Source organism: Eschscholzia californica, unplaced genomic scaffold, assembly GCF_041429995.1.
Source record: "Eschscholzia californica isolate CP2 unplaced genomic scaffold, dmEscCali1.0.p SCAF_1, whole genome shotgun sequence".
NCBI classification, from domain to species: Eukaryota; Viridiplantae; Streptophyta; class Magnoliopsida; order Ranunculales; family Papaveraceae; genus Eschscholzia; species Eschscholzia californica.
In genome coordinates this window covers 72,488,032-72,512,461 of record NW_028238198.1, presented here as the reverse complement: position 1 = coordinate 72,512,461, position 24,430 = coordinate 72,488,032, and the positions used below count along the sequence as shown (strand labels likewise).

The 24,430-nt window shown below is 35.1% G+C and overlaps 3 protein-coding genes across 6 annotated transcripts; all 3 read right to left on the bottom strand.

The window, feature by feature from the left end:
* Positions 1–91: 91 nt before the first annotated feature.
* Positions 92–2,192, bottom strand: LOC147568924 (auxin efflux carrier component 5-like). 2 transcript variants are annotated; one of them, XM_086655355.1, is made up of 5 exons: positions 1,230–2,192; positions 1,024–1,109; positions 758–915; positions 579–655; positions 92–297 (listed from the first exon to the last, which is right to left on the bottom strand). In XM_086655355.1, exons 1-5 carry the CDS (start codon positions 1,928–1,930, stop codon positions 228–230), a joined length of 1,092 nt encoding a protein of 363 aa, XP_086511481.1. In that variant the 5' UTR covers positions 1,931–2,192; the 3' UTR covers positions 92–227. The 2 variants fall into 2 exon arrangements, with proteins under 2 accessions (XP_086511481.1, XP_086511482.1); XM_086655356.1 differs by lacking the exon at positions 92–297 and having other exon boundaries at positions 575–655; positions 1,230–2,033.
* Positions 2,193–8,652: 6,460 nt separating this feature from the next.
* LOC147568923 (basic helix-loop-helix (bHLH) DNA-binding superfamily protein) lies at positions 8,653–12,325 on the bottom strand. Its single transcript, XM_086655353.1, has 6 exons — positions 11,559–12,325; positions 10,585–10,871; positions 10,364–10,477; positions 10,072–10,137; positions 9,562–9,630; positions 8,653–9,111 (listed from the first exon to the last, which is right to left on the bottom strand). Exons 1-6 carry the CDS (start codon positions 12,046–12,048, stop codon positions 9,055–9,057), a joined length of 1,083 nt encoding a protein of 360 aa, XP_086511479.1. The 5' UTR covers positions 12,049–12,325; the 3' UTR covers positions 8,653–9,054.
* A 4,791-nt stretch (positions 12,326–17,116) lies between these two features.
* Positions 17,117–21,875, bottom strand: LOC147568922 (protein TRIGALACTOSYLDIACYLGLYCEROL 3, chloroplastic-like). 3 transcript variants are annotated; one of them, XR_015231149.1, is made up of 11 exons: positions 21,276–21,864; positions 20,379–20,507; positions 19,600–19,695; positions 19,393–19,470; positions 19,232–19,293; positions 19,049–19,124; positions 18,696–18,803; positions 18,149–18,324; positions 17,969–18,053; positions 17,500–17,621; positions 17,117–17,389 (listed from the first exon to the last, which is right to left on the bottom strand). XR_015231149.1 is itself a non-coding variant. In XM_086655352.1 (10 exons), exons 1-10 carry the CDS (start codon positions 21,492–21,494, stop codon positions 17,580–17,582), a joined length of 1,071 nt encoding a protein of 356 aa, XP_086511478.1. In that variant the 5' UTR covers positions 21,495–21,875; the 3' UTR covers positions 17,117–17,579. The 3 variants fall into 3 exon arrangements, 1 of the variants encoding a protein (XP_086511478.1); XR_015231150.1 differs by having other exon boundaries at positions 17,513–17,621; XM_086655352.1 differs by having other exon boundaries at positions 17,117–17,621; positions 21,276–21,875.
* Positions 21,876–24,430: the final 2,555 nt, after the last annotated feature.

Here is a 24,430-nt window from a genome sequence, read left to right as displayed (position 1 = left end):
ATATTTTGCTTAAGAGATGATAATGTTTTATGCACCATGTAACTAGACAAATCGAAAATTGGCCAACAACACGTATGATGAAAATAGTGAATAACAAGAAAAGAACTGATCATGTGAATTAAGAAAAAAAGTTACATCTTGATTCCATTTTAAACTTATGATCATCCAATATTGAATGGATTCATCAACATAACTAAGTTCCAAAAAAGAAGAAAAAGAAACTTAAACTACAAGAACCCTAAAACTACAAAGTAACCAATCAAGACTGGCAATGAAACCAACATGCCAAATATCACCCTGCAAAAAAAAAAAAAGAAATTAGAATTGCTCTGTAACATTTCGTTGAAGCATCATTCGAACATTATTTTATTCTTTTCGTTTTTTAGATCTAATTCGCCTTGATTTGAATCGTCTGAATCAAACAACTCAATTTAGTAATTCTAACGAGCGAGACAAAAACAAAGATTCAGAAATCTAGCTTAAGTGAGTTCGGACTCTGAGTACTCAAATTTCAAATCTGACTTGGAGAAAACAAACAGTATCGTAGTACACAGAGCACAAAACATAAGAATACTCACGCAGTGCTAAGAATGTCTGCATGCAGTTTACATTCTTTTGCATAGATAAAGGATGTTATTGATTGTGGTAATGCTGCCTGCAATAAAAAAAACATATATTTATGTTATTTAATCATCCATATTATAAAACACTCATTTTTCTTTTATAATATATATGGTAAGCAATCAAAGGGTTTAACCTGGATTATCGCCACACGAAGAACATCTCCATGTAGACCGACGGCCATGGAACCTATTGCCATGGCAGCTGGTCCTGCTACGAATTTTAAGACCATAGCAAAGATTGTCAAGCTCGGCCCACAGGAAAGAAATTTTTCTTGCAGTGCCATAAACAACCCTGCAAACAATGAAATATCATAATCAAATTTAAGCCTTAGCTAATTAACTAATGCATGCAATCAATGAAAAAAATAATAATTCGTAGAGATTTATTTTTCTCACGTACCCATACTAAACATAGCGGTACCAATCCCTGCGTGTGACATGATCAATACTGATTCCTCCAATATTTCGGGCATTTCGAAATGCCACCTTTTAATTAATCAAAAACACCAACAATAATAATGTTTATAAATGAGTACTTAAATAAGAGTAAATAAACAACTAAATGAATAATAATATAAGTAATGTAATTTGTAGTATATATTATACCTATTTGAAGTGAAAGCCCAAGTGATGCCAATAATACTAGCATAACTATTGGGATTAACTGCAAGCTTGAACCAAACAAGCTTCACCACAGACATAAAAGATGGCCTAGTAGTAGTAATTGCAATAGTATTATTTTCATTTTCTTCTAAATCTTTTGTTGTCGAGTCGATGGATAAACCAGAAGGAGATACGACGTTTGTTACTGTGGTAGTAGAACTATCATTTCTCGCCTTTTGGAACTCTAAAACGAACAAATAAATAGTCAACCAAACAATCCCTTGAAAAACAGAACTTTGTACTACAAGACTCACTGCATTTTCACCATACATAGCCTTCAACATGGGTACACCAACAACCAAGGAGTTGGTTAAAGTAGATAAAGAAAAGCTTGTTATAGACCAGCAATAGCTTCCTTTACTACTACACTTAGCCCATAGAACCAAAACTATAACTATTATGAGTTTAGAAATGACATCCGCGACGATAAATTTATAATTCCAATCGAAAGGATCGACATGAGCTGCGAATTCAAACGTAAAAAACGGAAGAGTGAAATAACAAACGAAGCGATTTATGGCTTCGCATTGTTCCCGTGTAAATATTTTCCACCATTTATAAGAGCCATACCCTAGAATTAGGGCAACATATAATGGTGTCATGGCTACTATAACCTTGTAGACATCACTACAAGTTATCATCATTTTCTTCTACTCTTCTCTACTTTAGTTTAATATATATAGCTAGCTTGAAGATACAAAAACTTAGTGTTTTGAAGGCCTAAGTAATACAATAGTAATAGTTGTGATGTACATGTCTATAAATCTAACAACTTATTTATATTGTACAAGAATGAACTTGCTTTGTAGAAGAAGCTCAAAATTAGCTGGCTTGTTGGGCACTACTAGTCTACTAGTAGTATTGAAGGCATATGGTTCTATGCCCTATACAATAATGTTTTGTCCTGAAATGTAATCTTTGGGCTTGGGGCAGGGTTACAAGTTATAAACCCAACTCCCATTGTGTAGTATTAACTAATTCATTAGATTTTGTGACAGCCACTTATTGGAATAAGTATATGTGGAGAAAAATTAGTTAGGAAGATGATTATATATGCTTAGGGAAATGATAGGGTGCCCAACTATAATGCGCAGTAAAATGCCCAAATTTCCTCATTTAGAAACAAAAGCAGTATCCACCGTAGTCGAACTTTGAAAAAATCTTGTCTTTTAGTGAATTCCACGTCAGCTGGACACACTTTTGGGCACCGAACTGGGCACTCTAGCATCTCCGACTTAGTATATTCTTGAAACACAATACATAGAATAGTTTGTTTTTTGAATTTTGAGATGCATGTTTAGTCTGTATAAATTAAGTTTCTCGGCCAGTTGTTTTTCATAATAATCTCTCTTTCTGTACGATCTTTGTTTTTTCAAATTCAATGAGAAGTGCTACATATACAACTAAATCGTTTACGATAAATGTTCAGTATTAAAGAGCTACGCAGGTTGAGTTCATTTGTTTATTAGACATATATAACTAAAAATTTATGAACTTGTGGTACATTATTTAGTTCTTTTTCATGTTTAATATATACAAAAACCAAAATTTTTATTTCTCCCTCCATTTTGGTCCCTCCCCCAGCCCTTCGCCGATGTGGCGACGTATCACTGGATTATATTTGCTCACAATTCTCTCTCCAATTGCTCCACACTCAAATGATATGTTGCCACATCGGCGAAGGGCTGGAGGCGGGACCAAAATGGAGGAATGAATACAACTTCTCAAAACTAAATCTAGTTGAGTTAACATACAATTACTTTTTTTTTTCTTTTGTTGAACTAACATACAATTACTAATCTATATAATATGCATGTGGATTATATGGGGCGTGGATTTATGGGCATTATTCTTGCGTGCAGTCTATTCAAATTTTGTTCAAGAAGCTCACAAAAAGTTTTGTTTGGGTCGTTTGAAGTACACTCATGTTGCTCGACCCGACTGACACCACTATTTTGTTGGAACGAGAGTTCTGCAGGTGAATGTGACCCTAACCCCACCACTAAAATTTCTTTCCAGGGGCGACCATTGCTATTCTTAGGCGTTTATTAAATTAAAAAAGTATACTCAACCTATCTCTTGGGATTCCCACTTGAACCGCATGTGAGATAAACAAGAGTTTTTCTCTCCTCTCACATATTCAGTCAATTGAAAAGAAAAACAAAGATTTCTCTCACATGTGGTTCAAGTGGAAGTCTAAGAAGGCGAATCATGTAACCTTGTTTTATTGAATTTCCCTCGTGTAGAGAAGCTGGTAGAGGGCTGAAACCCTACCCCTGGTGCCTGGGGGTACAAAAGCACACCTGAACTTTAAATTGATGGACTGAACTCTGAACCACTCAATAAGTCCCATGAAACATCAGTATTGTCTTTTTCACCAATTTGTTGGTGGTGATGATGTTTAAGTAGTTTTCAATATTTGTAGAATGGAAAAAAAAAGAATATAGCTAGAATAAGATCCATTTATTATTCCACCCCATTGAAAACAAATACGTACCACCTTTTTTAACCTTACAAAAACAATTCCTCCCAATAACCTAAACAAGATTTTCATATTCTGATCATATAAAAGTAGAATATGAGAAATAATTTGAGTGGGGATAGATGAGTATTAGAGAATAAATACCCTTTGATAATGAGCTAATCTCCAATTATTTTATCTAGCTATACCTTGTTCGAACCGACACCAATAAACTATATTCTGATTGTTAGTTCGTGGTGTGAGAAATATATGCATCATTCGATTAATAAGGCAAGACAGACCATAATGTGTAGTTTGTTTGTGTTTGGAGTGGAACAATGTTATACTTTAGTTTCTTACATGATCTTCAGATGTTTCATTCTCTTCCATTGAAAAGAAAAAATTTAATATTCTTAATTTTTTTTTATTCTCTTCTGAATAGACCCTCCTTTATTTATTGATCAAAATTCCCTAAAAAAATTGGTCTGGTTTACAACGACCAGTTAATTTCTTTTTTTGATCTTCAGTTCTCTGAGTATTTTTTTAACTTGCAAGGCCTTGCGACAACTTTGTGACATTTCGAAACAGCTTTGCAACACCTTGCGAAGCTTTCGAACGCCTTGCAACAACTTTGCGGACGTTTTAGAACAACTTTAGAGAGCGCCTTGCAACACCGTACAACAGTTTTGTAACGCCTTGCAACCTGAACCAGTGGCGAGGTCAGGAATTTTTATGTGTGAGGGGCACTTTTTAGTTAAAATTAATGAAAGAATTCTATAATGTAAGATTAGGTAAGAATCAAAAAGCAAAAGCTCAACAAACTTTTAGTTATAGTTAATATATTCCATGGTAATTTTGACGTATAACAAGACATATCTTTAATTTTCTCACCAATATGGTTCGGAGATCTTGCCCCCACTAAATTTCCAAAAAAATATTAAAATATAAAACAAAGAGAGGGATAGGGAGATGAAGAGATCGTGGTGAAGATTAAGATGAAATGATGGAGGAGACGATGAAGAGGAAGTTATCCTAATGAAAGAGTAGATGAAAATAGAGTTTTATTTCCTTTACTATGACAAATGCGACAAACGCATAGAAAAGACAATTTTGAATTCCAATATACAAGTCAAAGAAAAATCTGATAAGATTAAAATGTTAGATGTTAGTTGAAAAATTTATCATCTCTACTAGATTATTTTAATAAGTCGATCATTTTGAAGAGGTTAAAATTGAATTAGCCCAATTAGTAAGAACCAATTTAACCCCAACATGACCTTCATAAGGTATATATATATAAGCAATCATTTTAAACGAAAAAAGTCTTCATAAGGGATTGGATCCCATCACCTTAATTAAGGTATTTCAAGTAGTTAAGCCTTTCATCATGTGAGTTAGGCAAGAATTTTGTGTGGGAGACTGGAAAATACACATGTACTAGGCTGGCTAGTGTAGCCAAATGAGCTCCGCTCTTGGTTGCAACACTTTATAATAGTTTTACAATGCCTTGCAACACCTTACAACAACTTTGTAACCCCTTGCAACACCTTTACAAAAAAAGATTGAGCTTTAACGAAATAAAATACAAGTATTTGAATTTTAACCAGAAAAACACAAAATTTTTTGTAACAAAAAAATATATGGATTAATTCCGTTTTGGCCCCCGATTTGTGACCAACTGGTCGTTTTGGCCCCCAATTGTGTCCGGCAGTTCGTTTTGGCCCCAACATATTTTTGTAAGCTTCTCCATTCTACCCTTATGGCAATTTCGTAAATTAAATGTATTTTCTCTTTGTAATCCTCACCAAGCAATTTCCACGTCACACTCGTCCACATAAGATCGCCGGAAAATGTCGCCGGAAAATGTCACCGGCGACATCATTTCCGGCGACCACCATTTTTTTTTTAACTTCTTCTTCTCCAACCATCTCCTTCCTTCTTCTTCTCTCTCTCCTTCCTCTTCTCTCTCTCTCTCTCTCCTTCTTCTTCTCTCTCTCTCCTTCTTTCTCTCTCTAAAAATCCTTCTTTCTCTCTCCTTCCAAAAATCTCTCTTTATCTCTCTCTCCCACAAAAATACACTCTTTTTAATAATCTGGGTGTCCGACCTTCATCACATCAACAAAGAAGAAGAACAGCGTTAATGGTTACCGAAAAGGTCTTTTTAAACCTTTCAATTCCAGTTATTCAAGGAGATAACTTACCCAGATCTGATTTTTTTTAATAATTGCAAGAATCATCTTTTGCTTCACCCTCTTGAGAAATTTTGTGGGCTTGAGATGTGAAAAATCATCTAGAGAAAGAAAAGAGTTTTGCTTCCTCAACACATGATTCACAGTTGCTAAGCAGTTAGAATCAAAGCAAATACCAAAGAAAAGGGTTTTGCTTCCTCAACATCTTCTCTCGTTCTTCAACTTCTCAATTTCTTCCATAGATCGACGAAATTTGGACTGATTTTTACCAACCACCGCAACCATCATCTTCTCAAAACCTAATTTGGACTGATTTACTTCTCAAAACCTAATTTGATAATCATATGATAGTGTAAAATGAACGAAGCAAGAAGACCTACTGTAGTTCCATTACCACCTATAACAGGTGAAAAAGTTGAATTATTAAGAGGACTTGAATCAGCTTTAGGTTCACCCTTTAGTTTAGATCCATTAATAAACTCTCTCTATTTTATCTCTCTACTTTTTTTCCTTTTGTTCAGAACACGACGAGCAGATTTCTTCGACCAGAGCTTCGTCGGGCGATTCACTTTCTGCTGCAAGAATTTCTTAAATCTAAATCGAGAATCCGATCCTTCATCAGTGATTCACAAACTCCCTGAAATCATCATCTGCAAAAAATTCATTCCCATAAAAGGAAAAGAGTCATTTTTTTTCATATCTTGGGGATCGGATTGATCCAATCCGAATGCCCTGACTGAGATTCATATCGGTAGGGACAATACATTCATCAAAAGTATTCATCAACCTCACCAGTTTCAGCAGGAAGACGAGTACCATGACCACTACAATGAAATAAGAGAAAATCACCAGGTTGACCAGATCGGATGAGATATAAGAGAGAAGATCTGATGTTCTTGCCGGTAGGTTGAGTATAAGAATCATCCTTTTAATTCTGCTTTGGTTCCTGGGAAACCTAACCAGTTTAGAGAGAGAGAATAGGGGGAGAGAGAGAGAGAAGAAGAAGGAGAGAGAGAGAGAGAGAAGAGGAAGGAGAGAGAGAGAGAGAGAAGAAGAAGGAAGGAGATGGTTGGAGAAGAAGTTAAAAAAAAAAATTGTGGTCGCCGGAAATGATGTCGCCGGTGACATTTTCCGGCGATCTTATGTGGACGAGTGTGACGTGGAAATTGCTTGGTGAGGTGGACAAAGAGAAAGAAAATAATTTAATTTACGAAATTGCCATAAGGGTAGAATGGAGAAGCTTACAAAAATATGTTGGGGCCAAACAGGAAATTGGGGCCAAAACGAACTGCCGGACACAATTGGGGGCCAAAACGGCCAGTTGGTTACAAATCGGGGGCCAAAACGGAATTAACCCAAAATATATATATATATATAACTTCTCTTTTCAAATAAAAAAGTTTAAAATTGGATCTTCTAGCCTCATTTTTCTGTTATTTATTTCCTCAAAACTTTCCTAGTTACTTTTGTTTAGGGAAGTATTCCGAACTAACTTTGTAATTCTACCTCCAGTTAAATCTAGACTTATTAACCAACTAACAAAGACAAAAAAATAATAAGAGCGACTCTAACCCCAGTCTGTCTTAGATCGAAAAAAACCACTTTTTCATCCAAAATTTTCAGCCTCAGCTCCGTCTCAAAAATTCAACTCTAACCTCAGCCTCTCTTGAGGCCGAAAATTTGTGCATGTGGGAAACACATGTGTGTTTTTTTGTGGGTGTGTGGAAAACGTGTGTGATCTTATGTATGACCGAAACATGTATTTGAACTGTTTTCGAAATAATTTTGTTTTTCAAAGTCGGAGAATTATACGAAGACCGATACGTTGGTGGGATGTATTTTAATTATTAATGTATAGAGTTTCAAAAAATATTTAAACTAATTAAAATTTGTAAAAAAAAAATTTATAAAAAAAAAGAGAAGGTCTAGTCGTTGGATTTGATCCAACGGCTAGAATCACCCCCAACATGACCTTTGGGGTTCCCCAACGGTCGTGTTGGGGAACTTTAGTCGACCCTAAGCTTAGGGTCGACTGAAGTGGTCGTGCCTGGCTGAAGCCAAAAGTTTGCACACTGCAGTTGCTCTAATGAAATATCTTTTAGTGTGGACTTGCTCAATACCTGATTACTTGTAACCTGTTCGGGCCTCCTTTGTTGATGGGCACAGGTAAGCTTGAACGGGCTTGGGCAGGTTTGGACGAACTTTGAACAATAAGAATTTGTAAATAAAACCAACACAATTTAACAAATAATATTTAATGTGAGAAGTATTAAAATCTTGGGGCACTAAAACCCCTGATCCAGCTATTTAAGCCAGGTAATTGTTAAATTTTGGTCGATCTACACATTGATACACCATTAAGATGTGATAAGTACGATAACCAAGTTAAACCAATGACTAATTCAAAGCTCGGCAAACACGATCTTTATTTAGTGCCTAGATTACATGGGTTAAATCTTATTGGGGTTTGGATTTAACACCATGAATTGGTGGCCACCACCATAACTTCCGGCAACCTCCCCCACGATGCCACCCGTACGATTGCTTTGTCACATAACCATTATCATCACCACCGCCAACATTACCATCACTATCACTGTACAGCCACCATCACCATCTGAATGACTACAACTATTACCACTAACACGAAAGCTCCATCATCATGCCATAGTAGATTATGTTATGAAACTAACATCTTGATGTCAAAATAAATATGTAACAAAAAATAAAATTAATTTTTAAATCACAAACATAACTTTCACAAGTTACCTGTCAAAAAATATAACCACAAGTGAAAATGAGATTTACACCATCAATTTTGAAGCAACTAGCAAAAATGAATTGCTTGTTCTTTTAAAGAAGAAACTATCTACTTCTTGAGAAGCAAAAACATGATACACCTTAGCTTAATGCAAAGTCGAAAAAGTGAATAAAAGAGATAAAATTGGTGTTTCTTTTTAACTTTCATCCCTTAGGCTTAGGTTAAGCTTCTACTTATTATCATTCATCAACATTTCCATGTGATAAATTGAAGCTTTTGCATGTGACTTCCAATGGTATTGAACAATTGAGGATCACCACTTGATGCATATTGATATCCTTGGTGCTTGTAAAGTCTTTAAGATGTTGGTTTGTTACATCCACAAGTGCAGCTCTCTATATCTTTGTGCAGTTTCTACATTTTCAAAGAAGAAAAAAAAATGTTATATGCTAAGGACATTATTTTCATTTTTTTTCGTCTATATATTTATATAATAGGAGAGGATAGTAATTATGCGATAAAGGACGGTTGGCTTGGACCCTCATATGGTATAATCAAGTTATATTTCCATATACCCACTAGGTCATATAAGAGGGAATTATAGAAGTGTAACGTTTTTATATGATGAACGCATATATAAATTTGACACGACCAAGTAATATTTCGATATAACCAGAGGGAACACCTATAATAGGTACACTCGCATGATGTTGTTACTGTCATAGTAGACCTACTTACGTCTATAGAATCATATCAACCAGAGATCACAAAAGCGATACGATTAGATGTATCTTAATTATTATTCTTATACAATATAGAAACGAAAAGATGAAAATCTATGACAAACCCATTTCTTTAACATACCTGAACTTCTCCTTGTAAGCTTTTGATATGTTGGACTGCTAAATCTAACATGTCTGATGTGCTGGTTTGCTGCATTAAATCATTCGAAGATGTGAATAAAAAAGAACTGGGACGCCTTATAGTTTCTCTATGTTGGTTTGCTAAATGGTTGGGGTGCCTACAGTCATTCTAGGGGTGGCTAAGAAGAAACACCGCGTATATGAGCCCTAAGAACAGTATGGCCATTTGGGCTCATTGGTATTTGGTAGTATCCAAAATTCTACCTTGGGACTACCTATTCGGCTAAATCGACGAATAAATCTAGTAATCAATCAACTTATGAAAATAAAATCCATTGATTCTCCCTACAGCTATCAATAGGTCAACTTGATGCCCATGACCATCAAAATCCGATGGTCGATACTTTGATATATCAATATCTTTTTTGTTGTATATACAACAATTGCAATAACATAAACCAAATTAAGCAATAGGAATTAAGCAAAAAAAAAATTAAGCAATAGGAATTACCTTATCCATGTTAGGAACTAGCTCCTGTAATTTCCTCAAATTTTCACTTATTCTACCTCTTCTCTCCTACACAAAAATAACAAGCAAAATGACATTAATAATCACAATTAGGATTAGCCAAAAATGGTGTTCTAATATAAATACTTGTATACATATATTCAACATAAATTGGAACAATTATATTTGATTTCAACTCAAGATTTAATGATTCTAAATGGGTTTCAAGAAAAGATTCTAAATGATAATTACATTATAAGTGAGACCATGAGGTTTTTATGATTTAAGAAGTTACCCTTTCGGCGATACTTCGTGGGTGAGTAGCAAAACCGCGTTTAGCTCGAATCTTGCAACGAACTGAGTCATTTTGAAGCTGACCCATATCCATAGAGGGCTTACCTAAACCAAACTACAAAACAAAACAAATCAAATGCTCGAATAATCAAATCAAGCAAAATTTTATGTAGTTATAACTAGCCATTAACGGGTGAATTTATTTATGTATTGGTTCGTTACCAGAGATTGAGATTCCATTTCGCTTAGGGCATTTAGGAATTCGCTATTGTTGTCATTCTTAGCTCGCTTTTTAGGCGGATTAGAGAAAACAATTGCATTTGTATCTTCCCAAGAGCCCATTGTGAAACCCTCATCAGAGCTACTAACACCAGCAAGGCTTTCGCCCGATTCAGATATTTGAGAAAGAGAATCTGTGAAGCTCAATTGAGAATTCAATCTTCCATGGCCAACACTAGTTGATCCTGGTTGCGAACTGTACCGTCCAATTCCTTTTGAGACGGAAAAACCTGCTTTCAGAAAAAATGAATCTAGCAAAACTCCAATGCATAAAAAATATATTTCGAAAATATGCTAGTGGAAACTCTTCCATGCACCTTGTGTACTACATTAATAGGGATTCCCTTTTCAATTTTGGGTGTTTCAGTGCTCCCATTGCATAATGATGTTTGGTGACACAAGAATCACATTCTCAACGAAGAACGATTCTTTTTTAATCCTAAACCTAGTGGGTTTGCGACTATTTTTCTTTTAGAATTGTTAATTGAATAACATACGAACAAAATCAATCTCTACCAATTTTATTCATGACCAAACCAAACAATATAGTAAGGTATTGTGTTTACGAGGAATCACATTCCATGATTATAGGTCATGGCAAACACATTATTGGTGTTAATCCCACATTGATTGTGGAAATTAGTGGTTGTCAGCCCAGAGGACCACTTTGGGGTAAATGAGACCCATTGATGATAGACCACACCCACAAAACATAACCTAAGTTTTTTCCAAATTAATCAACTCCTAACTATTTTTGTTGGCAAAACTGACCCAATCAGATAAGAAAGAAAGATTCACAAGGGAAAGACCAAAATTACCCCCACTAAGATACAAATTGGTGATGCTAATCATCCAAATCAATATGGAAAAACTTCATTTATAGAAGGATAAAACGGGGAAAAGAAAAAAAAACTAACCGTTATCAACCATTAGATGGTTAAAAAATCCAGCAGGTGAGCTACTATGACGAGTCAACGACGAAGATCCACCACCAGAACCACCACCGGTGGCGACGGCACCACCATCACCACCACCGCCACTAACGCATCTCAAATTACTAACCGTTGGGAAATCTCCAACGGTAGTCTGATTCAAACCATAAGATCTCTGGAGTGTCGGAACAGAAGAAGTATTAGTATTAATTCGTTCGTTTTGATAAACATTTTTGAGATCGGGTTGTAACCCAGTATTGTGATTGAGTTGTTTAACACTGGACTCGGTCGTGAGTGAAGAAGATGAATCACCAGTGAAGTATTGATGATGATGATTACCCATAAGAGTTTCTGATCCAACGGCTGATAATTCTTCATTAACAGAATCAACAATGTTAGTTAAGAGTGAACCAGGTGCTGAAACGTACCGAGCTAACCCACCAGGTTGACCCGATCTTTGATTTGAAGGATACATGATTTGGTTGTAAAGAGGAAAGTAGTGGTGGAGAAGAAGGAGGAGGAGGAGGAGGAGAGGTTATTAGAGAGAGAAAGAAGAGAGAAGTAAAGGGGAGAAAAATGAGTGGGCATATTTGAGAGTGTGAAGTTATGATGTTAATTGAAGAAAAGTCTAGGAGGATTCATCTGGTTTGTCCCACAGATCTAGAAGAGAACTTATTCTATTCTATCTTCTTTTTATTCCCCTTTTTATCCTTAATTTTTATGATATTTACTACTAATTCTTTGATCACCCATGTGTGGGCTAAAAGAGTTGACTATTAACTAGTTGATTTGAGGGTCAATGACCAAATTACCCCTCTCCAAGATATGTACATACTATATATCATTGGCGAGGCTGAAATTTTGGAGGTCTGGTGCGAGATTTTAATCGGAGCCCTTTATATCGCACCAAGACAGTAAGAAAGTTATACAATTCAAAGAGGCTCGAACTCACGACCTTTATCTTAAGAGGCATGTAACATACCAACTAAGATAACTTTGTGGGTGGGGAGCCGCCCACACCCACACCCCTGATGTGTGTGTATATGTATATATGTATGTAGTTGTTTGTTAGAGTCATAAGATTTGTATGCTATGAAAAATAATTAACTTAACTTATTCTCTCTCTCCTTTATGTTTCCGATCCAGGGTTTGCCTCGAACCTTCAGTAGAGTTTCTAAAAGAGATAAAGATGACACTGGTTGATAGAGAGGAGAAAGAGATGGTTGTGCACTGTAGTGGTGGATGAAAATGATGGTTGGTGGTGATGTGGATCTAAGACGAGTTATCCGCAGAAAGCCAAAACAAACCACTCTCTGTTGATGACTGATTGAATGTGGGTAAACCAGCGGAGAGAGAAAAGTAAGAGAGATATGTAGGGCCGAATTTGACATAGAGACACATTCATGGGATAATTTTGATATATCACGTGCCCTAGGGCACGGACACTTGTACCAATCAAATGTTACGAAACTTATTGTTATATTTTATTGAGAGAGAGAGAGAGAGAGAGAGAGATTTTTATTAGTTATTATTTTTTTGTATTTTTTTTCTTTTCTCTTAAACAAGTTATTATTTTATTGAGAGAGAGAGAGAGATTTTAATTTCTTTTTTTAACCCTTGAAATTTATTTTGTTTCTTTTTTTCTTAGATTAGTTGTTTTATTCCTAAGAAAGAAATGATTATTGTTTTTTTAAATAGGTAACTTTATTTCTACGAAGGACTATATCTTAAATTTTGAGAAGGGCTTCTAAACAATATGCTTTATTAAAAAAAATGTTTGTCCCAGTCATCGTTTTCCCTTCAGAAAGAAAGGATTATTGTTTTTTAAATAGGTAACTTTATTTCTACGAAGGACTATATCTTAAATTTTGAAAAAGACTCCTAGACAATATGCTTTATTAATAAAGGATGTTTGTCCCAGTCATCGTTTTCCCTTCTGTTTTATATAATAGATATTGGGCCAATTCTCCTACTTGGTCACAAAGTGAGACGAAAATGGAAACAACTTTTGTTAATTCACATGAATGGGTTAATACTGTAAATATCCAAATACTTGAGGCTAGTAATGGGAAAGCACCTCCATCACTCCATGTCCTTTGCATATAAAGCTAAAAACAAAACAAAAAGAAAAGAAAATATTATTTAAAAAATAGGTGGAATTTTTCATATAAAATAAAGAAATAGAGGGATCAACCAATCAGAGCTTCCTGCACAAAATTCCACTTGATAAACATAATAAATAAATAATACTCCATTTCTATCAACCCTTATACACTGCCCAGCCAGTCTTCCTGGTTGGGATTCAGCCAGGGCCGTGCCTGAGAATTCAGAGGTCCTGTGCGAAATTTGAATGTGGGCCCTTCGTGCTATAAAAATTATGAAAAAAGAACAAAATGTAAGCTAATTTATCATCGGTAGATGAAACCATAAATGAACCCAATAATATTTTGCAAAAAGTAGTCATAGGAATAAAAATCATTCTAAAAATTATTTTTATTGAAAATCTAGTCTAAGAATTCACAATCACCAGTAAGCAAAAAGATTTATTTATTCTATCTTAAGAATTTGAATATAAGTTTATAACTATAAATGACATTGAAATTTTAAACTCCAATAGAACGTGTGGATCTTAATGTAATATCATATTAAATATGTAGTTTGTCATTTATCAAACAGACGAGGGGCGGAACAAAGACTTTAAACAACAAAATATTTAAGAAAAAGTGTAATGGACAAAAAATAAATATTGGTTTAACCTTTATATGATGGAGACCATCAAGATGGGCCTCACGGCCGAACTAGTTAGAGGGCCTTATGGCCGAGCCCATTAGGGTTAGAGTTTAGGAGTTTCCATGTTTTAGTATTTCCTACTAAGTCTAGGTTTAAAGTTTCTATGTTTGAGTATCTTTGATATTTAGGAATCCTAATTTGAGTCTATCTAGAAGTTTATAAGTTCCTATAAAAGGAAGTCAGGTTTGTCCTTGTTATTCAGATCAGAGAATATTATCAACCAAGTTTATTATTATTCAAGTTATTAATCAAGTTTATTGTTTATCGTTATTTTATCAGTTTTATTTCGTTAGTTTAGTTTATTAACAATGGTGGATTCCATTACTTTTACGCTTCCGCAACAATCTACATCAGTTGGTATTCAGAGCTTTAAGAATCTGGGAACAGATAATTTTTTAAATACTTCTCATCTTGAATGTTGGAATAATCTTCCGCGTTTAGGTTGGGATCCTTTTAGAGATGCACAACAACTCTATGTTGATCGAAAAGATCAAAACAAAATTAATGTCGATTCCAAAATTCCTATGTTTGATTATCAATATCATATAGATTTTTGGATTCAACAGATGGAGGATTGGTTTATAAACCAAGAAGTCCATGACGAAGATAAGGTTTTTGTCATCGAACAACACTTGTCTAAAAGAGTCTATGAAAAGTTCAATGCAATGCAATGGAGACTCATTAATCAAGGAAAAAAAATTCGTCGACGATTGGACTACATTGAAAAACATCTTTAGGTATGTTTTTCTTCCTTTAGATGAATATTTTTCATATGTGGAGACAAAGATTGAATCCAGCAGACAGTTCTCGAATGTTATTTCGGTCACCGTGTTCGATGGTATTGAAGAAGTTCTTGACAAAAAGAATAAAATTTTCTCAATGACGGAGGAAAAAGAAGAACAAAGTGAATTATCCTCTTTTAGCTTGAAAAGGTCAGTTCATTCTAGTTTAGATTTGATTAAGCCATATTCGAGTTTGGTTTATAAGCAACACGAATATGAACGTGGGAAGATTGTTCAAGTGAAGAAATTCAAGGTTGATTTTTCCATAAAGTATAATGTGGTGTTTGTGGTCTTCTTCATCAAATTAAAAGATGACGGGAGATGTTGCAATTTGTTGGAAGTTTCTTTCCTACATTTATTTTTGCAAGATTCTTTGCACTATGAGATTGAAGCTTGTGATTTCGTCCAAGTGGGTGTCCTTCAACCCCAATGCACTGTTCGCTCGAAGTGGGAATTAAGGATTGCATTGTTGAGTCTCACTTGAGGGCAAGTTCGTTCTCGGTCGGGGAGTATGATGGAGACCATCAAGATGGGCCTCACGGCCGAACTAGTTAGAGGGCCTTATGGCCGAGCCCATTAGGGTTAGAGTTTAGGAGTTTCCATGTTTTAGTATTTCCTACTAAGTCTAGGTTTAAAGTTTCTATGTTTGAGTATCTTTGATATTTAGGAATCCTAATTTGAGTCTATCTAGAAGTTTATAAGTTCCTATAAAAGGAAGTCAGGTCTGTCCTTGTTATTCAGATCAGAGAATATTATCAACCAAGTTTATTATTATTCAAGTTATTAATCAGGTTTATTGTTTATCGTTAACAATGGTGGATTCCATTACTTTTACGCTTCCGCAACAATCTACATCATTATACTAATAAGCTCATAGAGGAGACAAAACCATCAGAAATTTCAAAATCGGAGAATAATGTCAACACTTAGTTGCCTAAGTAGTTGAAAGTGTTAGGATAAACTCCTAAACCTTAGAGATCACATTCGCAAAAGAGATAAAATTCATAGGTTCTATGTTGTTGTGGTTTTAGTGTTTATCACATCACGATAATTTTTTGGCTTTTTAGGCGCCCAATAACACACCCAAAAAGCGCCAAACACAATATCTAGGGGTGTCTATAGATCCCGCCCAAAAAATATATTTATCATGCAGGCAGGAGGAGTCGAACCCGCGTCACCCGCAGGGCATTCCTGGCTGCATACCAATTAAGCTACTAGCTTGGTTTGTAATAAAAACTGGGTATCTACTTTATATAATAATTTAGGGCATTATGAAAAGTAGGCCCCTTGTGTTTTGGGGGCTCAGTGCGGGCGCCCTGCCAGCACTCCCCAAACACGGCCCTGGATTCAGCCCTAGGGCAGGAGGTCATTTTTCATTAGGTTTTTATTATAGTTTAGTACTAAGAGGAACAAAAACCAAGCACAGTTAGAATTCCTCACAAAAATATATATAATGAAGGCAGTATCTAGATTTCTATTAGAACAATTAATTAATAGGAAGTTTCTAGGGGCTTCTCATAAGTGTTACAGGCGCCTCCTCCCTTCACAAACTCCCTCTCAAATTTGTCTTGAAGAAGACGCCTATAACACTTACGGGATGGCCCTATAAAACTACTCTTAATTAAATAATCTACAAACAAAAATAATTTTGATTTATTTTACAGTACTTTTAACCAAACCAAACAATATAGTTAGGTATTTCCATATAAGGTGGTAGAACTGTGAGAATAGTCCCACATGGGAGAATGGGTAACCAGCAACCAAGAATATAAAGTATAGGTCCTCTCCACATTGCCAATTGATTTTGAGTTGGACGATTACAAAACTTAACATGGTATCAGAGCAAGGCCCACACGTGATAGGCTTAAAAAAAATATAGGTCCTCTCCACTCATTGCCAATTTGTTTTGAGTTGGATGGCCACAAACTTAACAAGAACATTACAGAAAAGAAAGAACATGCATATCATCCATACTGAAAATCAATCCGTTATTATATAACTTTAGGATATCATCAAATCAATTGTAGTCAATTAGAGATAAATGATGTTACAATTAATTCTAAACAAAGGAAGATGGGGTATAAGTTTATAATGGGGTGGTTGATGATGATCTATATGTGGTTAGAAGAACATCAACATCTGCCAAAGAATATCGATGAAAAGTAATCGAACTATGACAGTACAATCTCCTGCTCGATATTCCTGTTGTAATTAATCTCAATCAAGTCTTCTGACCTCGAACAACTACAATTTTCATTGGGATGAGGAAATTCATGGTTTTGAACTTCTAGTTAGAGATGTCAATGAAAATTCATGAAATTGAGGAAGAAAGACAATATGGGTATCCATCTTACTGTAATTCAGGACCTGGTTTTTAGAAGAACAGCTGCTCCGTTAAACCCAAGAATGCGATTTTTACGGCAATATAACCATGCTATTGATATTGAATTGGCCCGTCTAAGCTTCCTGACGCAAACTGCAGAAAGAAACAATCAATGGGTTAAGTGAAAATTCAACCAATTTTTCTCTCTTTTTGGTGGGACAAATCAACTGTCATTATTTCACTCAAGTGAAGTTTTTTCTTTCTAATAAGGGAAAAGAATGTCAGTGTACGACGCTGTTGCCGAAAAAATGTCCGTTTATTTTATTTTATAAAGCTGTCTTTTTAACACTGATAAAGACCACAGTACCACACAACTAGGGAAAGTAATTGCGTGAAAGTTTTAACATTACGTTCCTCCAAACACTAATGAATTAGAGAAAGCCCGTAATAGATTATGCATCCAGCTAAATATCATAATTTTCAGGAGATGCAAATTTTACCTGGCGAACGATAGGTTTATCAGATGAGGTGAACTCATGGGTCATTCCTTGCCAGACAACTTTCCCCTCATAGAGAAATAATAACCTACATCGGAAGTTCTTCGGTTGGTATGTTAGAAAGAAAAATGAATCATAAACCGAAAAAGCCGGAGAATATTAGGGACAGCATATAGTAATTACCTATCAACAGCTCGTCTAATGGTACTATGTTGATGAGTAACAACAATGTAAGAAGCGATATTTCCAGGCTTTCCGACTGCATCTTCACCTTTAATATGGACAGAGCGGATAAGATCTTCAACTACAGTTGAAGCAATCGGATCAAGTCCTGCAGTAGGTTCATCGTACAAGAGTACCTGCTCATGTTGAAAAGAGTGAAATATCTCATAATTAACCATCGAACATATTGATCATAACCCGAGAACCATCCAGCAGAATGATCCGTACTATACATGTATATTTAGTTAAAAAGTTCATTAATTGAGGATTCCCTCAATGGGTAAAAAATCAAATCCACCATGAACCCGTTATAGAAACTAGTTAGCCAACCACTCAAAGACAGATAGCCACTAATAGTCACTGATAATAAAGTAAACTAACCAAGAAAAACACCACTAAAGGTACCTACAAAAGAAACTAAGTATAACATTTTATTTAACTGTGCTCATTCAGAGATCCGACATTTATGCATCACAAAGACATAGTGGAAGTTGTGCAAGAGATGTACCTCTGGTTCTACTGCCTCCACTGTGTTATCAAAGATTATCGACCTAGCTAACGCTACCCTCTTCTTCATTCCACCAGATAACTCGGAAGGCATTCTCTCTTCAACCCCCTGCATAAAAAAAAAAAAAAAAAAGATAACTTTTTCTCTTGTATTAGGTGAACCATTTCCAACGTGCCATCTGGGGAGCAGTGAGTTAATTTGATGCAATAATTCGTTATTTTTTTAATATAAACATAAACATATATTTCTTATATAGAAAATATAATAAACTTTCGTTTTTACTACCATCTCGAAGTACCATATAAGATATCAAAGAGACAGAAGAAAGAAACAAGAGAAAGATGGACTTGTACCTTTAGACCAACAGCAGCCAAATTCTCGGTTACAAGATCTGATATTTGCTCCTCTGACATGTTTGAGTTTTCATATCTTGACAGTAAGAAAAAGTAGAGAGTGTTTCAAAGGTGGTTAAGTCTATGTTCTTAGAAAGGAACCGTATGTCAAACTTGGTAAAGAGAATAGAGGATGTTCCTTACAGAAGGAAACCGACATTTTCACGAACAGTTAAGGAATCGAATAGTGCGGCACTTTGAAATACCTGAAAGACATTAAAAGGTAAAAATCATCATATAGTTTGCTAAAAGATGTTAAATCTTAAACCTTAAATGATAAGATAGGGACAAGGACAATAACATACCAAACCAATACGAACACCTGACATTTCGTCATCACTTATTAAACCATGTCTTTTCTTTCCTCGGATGAAAACTTCTCCCTGCCCAATATTCAACATCATTCGTAAAAAAATCCATTTAACTAACTAAATGAGTTAGAAACGACTTTTAAAACAGACGAACACACACACACACACATAAATGAAAAGGACCTGCATCAGATGATTTACCTTGTCTGGGGCAAGAAGCCCTGCTATAATCTTTAGTACAGTAGATTTCCCAGTCCCAGAAGGCCCGATGATCCCGACAGCTTCTCCATGTCTAATCTGAATACGCAGAATTTAATACAATGAATTGCAATAGAAGTAAACCAAACAAAGACTGAAGCGTTAGTAAATAGCAGAAGTAGACAAGTAGGAAATTTATAATAGCATGAAGAAATTCAAGACTAGTTGACAGTAAATCATACATTCATCTGAGAGAATAACGGACAGGCAAGCAAGCACTTAATGCACGAAAGAATCTAGAATGAAACTTTATTATTTTTCTACTTTACTCCATTAGATCATCATAAAAATGAGAGACTTTTCGTAACTCGATGTGGGCCATTAACATTTCATGCTATGTCAGAGCGGATTGAGTTAAATACCTACAGCTTCTGCCGCAACTTGAGGCAAAATCCTTGAAAATATATTGGATTTTGTATGTCCAAATTACCGCATTTTTACATCATTTTCTGTATGTAGTCTAGCATAGCTTTTTTTCAATTACGCCAATTGAGGTTTTTTTTACTGCCATTTTGACATCATTCTTCAATAGACTCAGCAACGGTTTCAGAAATAGTCAGACATTGATGAAGTGGAGCAAAATTTGATTAGTGGAAACATGTTTGCGAAACGAAAAAATCTTGCCTCATCTAGACAAGTTATAGCACTGATGGAGTTTTTGTAGCAAGAATATTAGCGCAATTTCATCAATAAGCAAAACAAGAAATGAACTAGATATTCACCTTAAAGCTCACACCGTTCAAGATGTTCTTATCCCCAAACGACTTATAAACATTTCTACATTCGATAAGAACATCAGAATCATCCTCCACCTCTCTTCCCGTGCTAGAATTCTCTGACTTGGACGAATCCTAACAAGATAACCAATAACATAAATATTTTTTGGACTACAACATAACAAACAACGAATCACAAAAATCTTGTGACGACCCCATAAGTCAAATTAGATAATTTTTTTTTACTACATATGTAATTACAAGAAGGAGATGGATATTGAGTATCACTTCGGGAATAGATTTTTGCCTAATTACTTTTTGGGTCATCTCAGTATTCATTACCCACGTTTCGTGAAAATGAATGTCTTCAATATCGAGAACACAATAAAAGCAACGGTTAGATGACCCATAGATAAGGCTGGTGTGAGCGACTTATTTTCATCATCAACTATTTCATCGTTCATTAAATTTGAAAGATTTGAACAGTTTACAAGCTTTGATGTTGGAAAGGGCGGTCTAACATAGGCATTGAATATTCCCTTGGATTATGTCGATGGGTCTCGATATTGCTTCTATAGTCCACATTATAAACTAGTAAAATACACCATTTTCTTATGACATGACGTAGAATCATTCCGTTCGGTTTGACCATTTCTAAAATGTTTAGAAGGAAAACAATTCGGATCGGATTAGTTTGGTCCGGTTCGGTTTAGCTCACCTCTGGCTAATGGGTCAAGCAGAAGTTATCCTCTAGCATAAGTCTCCCTAAACTACATACGTTCAAAATTAAGACTAAAATTGTAAAATTGATGAATACCCATTAAAGCATAACTACTGAAAAGAAGCTAGCTAAAATTAGCAAAGCAAAAGAAGAAATGATGGTAGGTTTTGGTTTGAACTTACATTGATCTTGAACTGAGAAAGGCTATCAGTCAAGTCCCTAGGTGGTGCCGAACAAGCACAAACAATCTTTCTCTCACTAGAAGAAGAAGAACCCAATCTTTGTCTGCATGAAATAAACGATCTAGGGGATCCAGAAATGCTATAAAGATTTGATTTTGAAACAAACCCAGACAAAGGGGAACAAACAGAATTAGGAATAGAAATCAAATTTGTGTACATTTTCCTAAATTGCTAGGACTTGGACCCAGCAGATTGTTTTCAGAGGGAGAAAACCAAAATATTGATCAAAGTTTCAACAATTGAAGGAGAAACGAAAAAAAGTATGGTGAATGAATTCCATTAGAGAGACAAAAGAGGTAGAAAGAGAGAGAGAAAGTAAATTGACTAAATTCTATTAGAGAAAGCGAAATACCAAACGAATAACTCGTGGGTTTTTTTTTTTAATAGTGGAGAGTTTGAAATGTTTGGTAATGAAAAGGATCTCTCACTCTCTCTCTCTCACTAAACCCCTTTCTCTCTCACTCCCACTCTCTCTCTCTCTCTCTGTAGGTGTTGGAACAGTTTGTTTACTCTGCTTAAAACATTGGGTAAACCAAAAACAGGGGAAGGAAGGAGATACTTAACGTGGTGGGCTTTAAATTACTTAAGAAATTCTATAGGCACATCCATATTTCCAATTGGCATGTCCCATCTTACCACTATACTTTTATGTATGGCCAAATCTTTTTGTTGTTTTTGTTCTTTACAAATGGCCAAATCTTTTTTTTTGTTGTTGCAAAATGGGCAAATTTTTTTGGGAATGATAAGATTAGAGCTCTTGTCCTCACACTATTAGAGGTGGACTCGGTTTCCCCATTTATATTATGTTGGTCGAACACTTTTTATTCACTTGATACTGAATTTCAGTAGATTTTAAACTTCAGGATTCAACGTGAGAATAGTATGACGTTTTGTAAATCTAAATTATTGAGTGTAGTAAGGAGTCACTGGGCAGTACGAAGGCACTCCTGAAACCTACATACATACAACAAAGAACTAGAAGAATTTTCTTTTTTAGAAAATCTAACCTTAAACCCAAAATTTAAAGTAGTCAAAATGAAACCAGACACTATAAAAAAATAAAGAACTAGAAGAAAAAAATGCTTGTTTAAAAAGTCTAATCTCAACAAAAAAAAAAAAAAAAAGTCTAATCTCAAAAACCCAAAAATTAAGGTACTCAAAGAGCGAAAGGAGAAGAGAAAGAAAGAGATTTTGAAGTTTTAATACAAAAAAACGCTAGAAGGAGGGGTCGAACCTCCGACCTTGTGGTTAACAGCCACACGCTCTAACCAACTGAGCTATTCCAGCTTTATTGAACATACTGATATCATTACCTATTAGTAGAGTGAACTCAAAATTCAAAATTATAACCCTTTTGGCTATAACCTAATTATTAGATAATCAAAATTTCTAACCCTAACCAAACTAGATTCAGCAGTTCCCTTGTTCTAATGTAACAATCATACAATCGTGTAGATCACCCTTATCATGCCAAATCGATAGTTTTTTTTAGTAACCATCTTCAAGGACCTAAATGATCTCTTCTCTCTTCCTTATTATTAGATTTTTTTAGCAGTTCTTTCATTTACATTTCAAAGAGTTTTTCAGATGTTCTATATTTTTCATATATTTTTCAAAGGGAAATAGACTAATGATATAAAACCTATTTTACTTGCTTCAATTATTTTTGACATACTGAATTTTGATGAAAAAAAACTGTCATAATAGAGAAGATTGTGGGTTAGAAATTTTCGTTGAACTCAAAAATTGATCTAGCTAGGCCGAGTTAGTCATGTTGGCTCTTATATTACCAAATTTTGTGCGACATTCATATGCAACACTAGATCTCTTCACGTCAGAATTACAAGCTCCAATCATGACAGATGAAGTCAAATATCTGGGTGCCATGTTAGTTAAACCAGGAAATAAAATCAAAAGTCACAAGTGGTTATTAGATAAATACCAATCGGCCTTATCAGGATGGAAACAAAAATTTACATCACAATCAGGGAGAACAATACTAATTAAATCGGTTTTAAATTCCTATTGTATGTGCCCATTTAGTTATCAACTCATCCCACAAGGTATTATACAACAATTGGAAAGGCAACATCAAAATTTCTGGTGGGGACACATAGAGGCAGAAAAAAAATGCACTTCTTGAAGTGGGAGGTTATTTGTTTTCCGAAAATCAATGGTGGTCTAGGTATTAGATCCTTGAAAGAGGTCAATGAAGCTCTTATAGGAAAACTTACATGGAGACTACTAACAAATTCGAATGCTATGTGGGTCAAAATTATCAAAGCAAAATATTTTAATGAAGATAATTTTTGGTCTTCTCCAAAGCCGTATTCATCATCACCATTATGGTCGGCAATAATTAAAACATGAGACACAATGAAGAACAATTGTCTATGGATGGTGGGTGATGGCTCATCCATTAAAATCAATTTTGATCCATGGATTCCAGATCTGGAGGATCACAAACATTTTTTGGGTTTCGGATTTGCTACTACATAATCCAAAGAGATGGAATCAACAATTTCTTATGGAATATTTCAGTATTATTACAGTACAAGCCATTTTAAAGATTCACATCAATGAGGATTTCTCAAGAGACAAACTTATTTGGAAGCAAACAGATCATGGCAACTTCAACCCAAAATCTTATTACAAAGAAATCAAAAACATACCATCACTACCTACTGCTATTGAACAATTTTCATGGAAACTATTCTGGAAAAAATCAACCATGAATGCGAATATTCAAACATTCATATGGAAACTTATTCACGATGGGTTAGCCACTAAATGCAACATAGGCAAAAGGAGAAATGATGTACCTCAAACTTGTCTGCTGTGTGACTCGGGTGATTTAGAAAACATTGGTCATTTTTTTAGAACCTGCACAAAGTTTAAAGACCTAATCAGGATAACCGGGGTACATAAGCTTCAACAACTACATGCAGATCCAGTAGAAAACCTAAAGATTATGTTGAAAAATGGACAAATTAATGAAAGTACCTGGTTTACCTACTCTTACTTTCTTTGGGAATGGTGAAAATGCAAAAACTCCATGGTCTTCACTAACAAAACCATAGATGCTGGTTTAATAT

What these genes read in the sequence shown, in the direction of transcription:
- LOC147568922 (XM_086655352.1), bottom strand. Translation starts at nt 21,494, where the DNA reads ATGTACACAAATTTGATTTCTATTCCTAATTCTGTTTGTTCCCCTTTG. An exon ending in TGGAGGCAGTAGAACCAGAG is followed by an intron (nt 18,325 to 18,695) that starts GTACATCTCTTG and finishes CAACATGAGCAG; the next exon opens with GTACTCTTGTACGATGAACC. An exon ending in ATAAACCTATCGTTCGCCAG is followed by an intron (nt 17,622 to 17,968) that starts GTAAAATTTGCA and finishes TTCTTTCTGCAG; the next exon opens with TTTGCGTCAGGAAGCTTAGA.
- LOC147568923 (XM_086655353.1), bottom strand. Translation starts at nt 12,048, where the DNA reads ATGTATCCTTCAAATCAAAGATCGGGTCAACCTGGTGGGTTAGCTCGG. An exon ending in CCATCTAATGGTTGATAACG is followed by an intron (nt 10,872 to 11,558) that starts GTTAGTTTTTTT and finishes TTCTGAAAGCAG; the next exon opens with GTTTTTCCGTCTCAAAAGGA. An exon ending in GCTTACAAGGAGAAGTTCAG is followed by an intron (nt 9,112 to 9,561) that starts GTATGTTAAAGA and finishes TTGAAAATGTAG; the next exon opens with AAACTGCACAAAGATATAGA.
- LOC147568924 (XM_086655355.1), bottom strand. Translation starts at nt 1,930, where the DNA reads ATGATGATAACTTGTAGTGATGTCTACAAGGTTATAGTAGCCATGACA. An exon ending in TTCGTGTGGCGATAATCCAG is followed by an intron (nt 656 to 757) that starts GTTAAACCCTTT and finishes TTTTTATTGCAG; the next exon opens with GCAGCATTACCACAATCAAT. An exon ending in GCAGACATTCTTAGCACTGC is followed by an intron (nt 298 to 578) that starts GTGAGTATTCTT and finishes TTTTTTTTGCAG; the next exon opens with GGTGATATTTGGCATGTTGG.